The sequence below is a fragment of the Chiloscyllium plagiosum genome, chromosome 16 (assembly GCF_004010195.1).
Source record: "Chiloscyllium plagiosum isolate BGI_BamShark_2017 chromosome 16, ASM401019v2, whole genome shotgun sequence".
Classification (NCBI taxonomy): domain Eukaryota; kingdom Metazoa; phylum Chordata; class Chondrichthyes; order Orectolobiformes; family Hemiscylliidae; genus Chiloscyllium; species Chiloscyllium plagiosum.
In genome coordinates this window covers 53526747-53532746 of record NC_057725.1, presented here as the reverse complement: position 1 = coordinate 53532746, position 6000 = coordinate 53526747, and the positions used below count along the sequence as shown (strand labels likewise).

The 6000-nt window shown below is 41.4% G+C and overlaps 1 protein-coding gene across 5 annotated transcripts in view; it reads right to left on the bottom strand.

Annotated features, from left to right (window-relative positions):
• Positions 1–6000, bottom strand: part of LOC122557922 (von Willebrand factor C and EGF domain-containing protein-like) — a 326824-nt gene that overhangs the window by 184615 nt on the left and 136209 nt on the right. For all 5 annotated transcript variants that reach the window (XM_043706141.1, XM_043706142.1, XM_043706143.1 and 2 more), the window contains exon 6: positions 5371–5523. In XM_043706141.1, coding sequence (XP_043562076.1) covers positions 5371–5523 — 153 coding nt within the window. The remainder of the gene's footprint in view (positions 1–5370; positions 5524–6000) is intronic.

The window sequence follows — 6000 nt, the reverse complement described above, 5'->3', positions numbered from 1 at the left end:
CCCCAGAGAGCAGTGGAGGGCCAGTCTCTGGATTCATTTAAGAAAGAGTTGGATAGAGCTCTCAAGGATAGTGGAATCAAGGGTTATGGAGATAAGGCAGGAACAGGATACTGATTAAGGTTGATCAGCCATGATCATATTGAATGGTGGCGCAGGCTCGAAGGGCAGAATGGCCTACTCCTGCACCTATTGTCTATTGTTTGTCAATCAGGTTGTGGCTAGTTGCTGCTAGTTACTGCCATGTCGCATCAGTGAAGGAAGTGAATGATTATAAAGTGGACAGCAGGATCATGATCAGTTGGACTACATTATCTGGATGACGGTGATATGACCAGTGTTCAAGCTCATCAGTGCTCTTCCACGTAAGTGGAGTGGAGAGTACTCTGCCTAAGATATATGTGTTATATAATGGGCAAGTTGAGGGGAGTCAAGAGAGTTATTCACTGCAGAATTATTACTTTCTGAACTGCTCTTGTAGCCATAAGTTACATATCTACATAGCTCACCACCCCTGCCCAGAGAGGTTTCATCCAATGGTGACTCCAAAGCCAGGGCAAATTCAGTAAAGGTAGTGTCAATGAATGTCAATGGTAGGTGGTTAGATACTCTCTTGTTGGAGATGGTCATTGCTTGACACTTCTCCAGCACAAACTTTGTTTGCCACTCAACAGCCCGAGCCTAAATGGTGACCAAGCATTGCTGCCTGAACTGCTGCATTATCTGAGGAATTGGGGATTGGACTGAATAACATACAGTCATTGGCAAATGTCTCCATGTCTGACCTTGCAATGGAGTGAACGTCATGGAGAACAACTGAGGATATTTGGGTATGGGACACTGCCCTGGGAATTCGGGTGGTGATGTCTCCTGCAATTAAGATGATTGGCCTCCAATTCTCTTCAGTTATGAAACGGCTCCTTGATGCAACAGTCCGTCACATATTGGCTTGATGGGGGAAGATTTAAAAGGGGCCTAAAGGGCAATGTTTTCATGCAGAGGGTAGTTTGTGGATGGAATAAGCTGGCAGAAGAAGTGGTGAAGGTGGGTACAATTACAGCATTAAAGGGATATGGGCAAAATGCTGGGAAATGGGACTAGATTAATTTAGGATATCTGGTCAGCATGGACGAGTTGGACAGAAGGGTCTGTTTCCATGCTGTACATCTCCATGACTCTATGTCAAGGGCAATTATGCTTACCTCAGCTCAAGAACTCCACTCTTTGGTCCATGTTTGTACCAAAGCTATATTAAGGAGTAGAGACCAATGCCATTGGCAGAACCCAAACCAAGCACTGATGAAGTTACAGATTATACAATGAAAGTCACCTTCCACCAACTTTGCTGATGGCTGGGAGTAGACTGATGGGGTGGAAATTGGCCAGATTGGATTTCTTCTTGTCTTTGTTTGTTGACAGAATAGTTGCCATGGAAGCTCTACATTGTCAGGTGAATGTTTAATATTGGAGCCGATCTGAAACAGCTTGACTAGAGCTTAGGCTGGTTACAGAGCACAAGGTATCAGCACCAGAACTAAATGTTGTTTTGAGTGGACAGATTCTGCTGTCGCCCATGTGCACTCATTTACCAGTGCATTGAATTGGCATGAGGCCATGATAGACTGTACATTTGGTACTTTCAGGGATTCCAATAATTCAGTCTTGTTTTTGTATTAACATGCTGTGCTTGGCTATTGTTGAGGAAAAGAATGTTCATGTGACCTTATTCCCTGCTTAGTTATTTAATTTTACACCACCATTCATAACTACTTATGACAGGCTATCAGAAAAATGATTTAGTCTGTTGGCTGTGGGATCAGTTAGCTGTGTTTATAACACTTTACTTCCAACTGAATAGGCAGGTATCAAGTGCTGGTGGTAGCTTCATGAATTTGGCACCTCATTTTCAGGCGAACTTCGTTACTGTTTAGGCAATCACTTACAGTCCTCATTGGGACAAGCTGATCCTCCAGAACTGGAGGCAAGGTTTCTGATTGTGGAAGAATGCAATTCTGCTACAGCTGATGATCCAGAGCACAACATGGATGTGCAGTTTTGAGCTTTTAGATCTGTCCTGAATCTATCGCTCTTAAAAGGATGCCAGTGCTACATAACACAACAGAGGGTGGCTTAGTGCAAAAACGAAACATTGCTTCAAAGGATTGTGAAACCATCAATTCTACAAATATCAGCATATTCAGGCACACAGAGTCGTAGAGTTTTTACACAGAAACAAATGCAATATGACCTCCCAACTCCTATACTAAGTGCACTGACATATAAAGGAAAGCATACCAAATGCCTCCTTCACTATCCTTTCTACCTGAGACTCCACTTTCAAGGAAATATGAACCTGCACTCCAAGGTCTCTTTGTTCTTGAAGGGGAATTTGCAGGTTGGAATGTTCCTGTGTGCCTTCTATTCTTTTCCCTCTAACTGGGAGAGGTAGCATACTTGGACGATGCAGTCAAAAGGGCTAAGGCAAGTCGCTGCTGAGCATCTTTAGATGGTGCTTAGTGCTGCAACTGTGCACCAGTGTTGAAGAAAGTAAATGTCTAAGGTGGGGGAAAGGGACGTTTTCAGTGTTATTGAAACTGCACTCATCCAGGCAACTAAAGAATGTTCCATGACATTTTTTATTCTTATTAGCAGTTTGGTGCAACTAAGTGGCTTGCTCGTCATTTGAGAGGTCCGTTTAACAGTGGGCTAGGGCCTAGGTTCACATGTGGCTAGACAGAGGAATAACTGCAGCTTTCTTTCCTAATGAACCAGTTAGGTTTTTATGGCAAAATCCCATAACCCTATGTACATTACCAACACTTCCAGATTTACTTAACATACTGAATGGTCGGATTTTAGCTCACATCAGTCCAGGCCTCTGGATAACCACTAAGCTACCGGATTTAGCTCAGATAAAATATGCATGAAGCAGAGCTAACTCCCATATTAATAAAACACAATGTATTTTCTTCCCGTGTTGTAGTAGGCCCTGAACAGGCATGTGCAAAACTCAGCAATCTTAACAAGGCCCCCGGGTGCACAAGTAAAAGGCCTGAGGAAATGGGTCATAAAATTGGTCAGCTGTTTTCTTCAGGAAAACAGAAATAGTGACTGAGGAGGCCAAATGTAATAGCAGTTTATTACAAGCAAACTTTGTTGATTACAACCAAAGATAGCTCTGGAAACCATTCACCGTTGAGCCTTTCATTTGTAGTTGAAGAACATTACAGGTTAATGGAGAGAGCAGTAAAACGCCTAGAACTGGGACCTGCAACCTGGGGATCAGAACTGCATTCAACATTTTAACACCTCATTTACAGCTCCCAATAGGGAGTTTTCAAGTTAGATGACAGGAACAAAAAAACTAAAACTGGGTTCAATCAGAATTAGGCTTACTTTAATTTCGAACAAAAAAAAATCAAGAAAATCATTACGCTTTATGACTTTGAATAATTATTTCAGCTAAAACCATTAATATGCTCTAAATAAACATTTTTGAGTAGTTACGACCACACTGTAGGTAAAGATAATGCCTTTACTTTCAAGGAGCAGGTTTTATTACTGCATCATTATAATGCCGCATACGCGTAGAAGATTAAAATTATGCTGAATGTTCCAGCTCTTCATCACAAGAACCAATCCATAGAATTGAGAAAATTTTACGTTAAGATGATGACTTTGCTATCAAAATTGTAATTTAAAAAGCAAAAAAAAGCGGTTTAATCAGAACGTGCCTACTTTAAGTTTGAATCTTTTTCCCATTGTTATAGGAATGTAACAAGATTTTTCCCATTGTTATAGGAATGTTATAGATTTATCTTGAATAAAGTAAAAGCATCTAATCGACAAGAAACACTTAGCAATGAACATGTATTTAGTCTAGAATTGGTGAATAACTGTTTTTATCTTACTTTTTACCCAACCCAGGGAAACACAGTCAAATGTGGCAAACCAGCATTGTTTGTAAGGGGTGATTCGCTACATGACTAAACGTAGTGACTACTTGAAGGAAATAACAGACCAGTTGGATGACGGAAATTCAATAGGTTGAATTTCAGAACTTCAGCAAAACCAGTTGGGAGATAAGGTTGGAAAGCAGGAAAGAGGGAAAGTGGGATGAGAAGGAGTTTTGAAGCAAACTTGAAATCTGCTCAGTCTGAAGAAGCGAAAGACATTTTATATCAGATGTTGAGCTGGAATGGAAGAAGGTAATTACCAGGGTATGTCTGGAGTCAGTATGGGCCCTACTGTTTACACTGGACAACCATAATTTAGAATTGAGGACAGAAAACAAAGCATTGTTTTGAGTTTAACAAAGGGACTAGCTAGAGAAGGAAAATAATAGCAGGAAAAGTTGAAAATACTCAGTGGGTTTGACGGCAATGACAAACAATCAGAACTCACTTGACACTTCAGCCCTTCCTTAACCTGAAGAAGGTTTCACTTAAAGCCTGAAATGGTGGCTGGCATGGTTTTTTTTCCACATCCAGATATCCCACAATCCAAAAATGTGCAGGTGAGGTGAACTGGCCATAGTGTTCAGGGATGTATAGGTTAGGTGCATGAGTCAGGAATAAACGTAGGGGAATGGGTGCGGGTGGGATACTCTTCAGAGGGTTGGTGTGGACTTGTTGGGCCAAAGGGCCTGTTTCCACCATGTAGGGATTCCAATTCTAATTCTAATTTGTACTTTCATTTTCAGATTTCAAGCATGAGTTTATTTTTGTTATTTAACAAAAAAGGGCAGAATTTGGTTTGACGAGGTGACTGAGCTAGTATCATTTGATGATGACGGGTACAAGATGATGAGGCCAGGGGAGCAAAATAAACATTGGAGAAATGAAGGTTGCAGACTGCAGGATATCAAGTAAAAGAGGAACTTAAGGTGCTTCATCAAGCCGTTGATGCAGAGTGGAACTTGAACAAATAAAGCCAAAACGTTTTGCAGTTGATTGAAAGAACATAAATCCTAAGGCATAAAAACACACTGTACAGCACCAACGTAAAATGGTTACCCTATATCGGCAGTCCCCAGGTTGTGAACAGGTTCTGTTCTGGAGTCAGTGTGCAAGTCAATTTGTATGAGAGTCGGAACACAATTCAAGTCAATAGAAAGCAGCTGTTTCTAAGTAGTCAGCACTCTGTTACCTCAAGTATCTGTTGCAGAAGTTACAACACCCATCCTCGAACTTTCTGGTTACGTTGAGGGGCTTTCGTAAAGCACTCCACCTCTCCAACACCTTCTCCTCCTTTCAGACCCACTTTAAAAACCCACCGTCTTTGACTAAGCCTTCAGTAACCTTTGAACTTCTTCTTCTTTGATTCAGCATCCATCTTTGTTACATGAAGCCCTCCTATCAAACTATCACTTACCAGTTAGTCCTAAATATTTTGAAGTAATGCAGGTGCGCCCATTGGCCAAGAGCTGGTATCCTTGGTAACAGAGGCATCTGTAGCTGCCAATGCTGTTCTTGCAGATTTGCTGACAAAGACTTTGTCCACCATATCGGGAACATTCATCCACATCTAAAAATAAACGTAAGAAAAGAGGGAAAAAGCCATAAGTCACATTCTTTTCTATGCAATATTTGCAAATCAATAGTTAATTCTCAGATCCAAACATTACAGACTTTTGTGTATCACAAACTTTTACTTTATTTGACTGAACCAATTTGTAGTACACAACTTAAATGTTGCTACAAAGTGATATGAAGTCAAAGGTTTTCATCTTGCCCTCATCAGGACTGGGACACAAGAAACCAAGCTTAGAAAGGGAACACCAATTTATACAGCGCAAGAAGAGGGTTGAGAGTGTGGTGCTGGAAAAGCACAGCAGGTCAGGCAGCATCCGAGGAGCAGGAGAATTGACATTTCAGCCCTTCATCAGGACTTCCTGATGAAGGGCTTATGACCGGAATGTCGATTCTCCTGCTCCTAATATGCTGCCTGACCTGCTGCACTTTTCCAGCACCACACTCTCGACTGTGATCTCCAGCCCTTCCT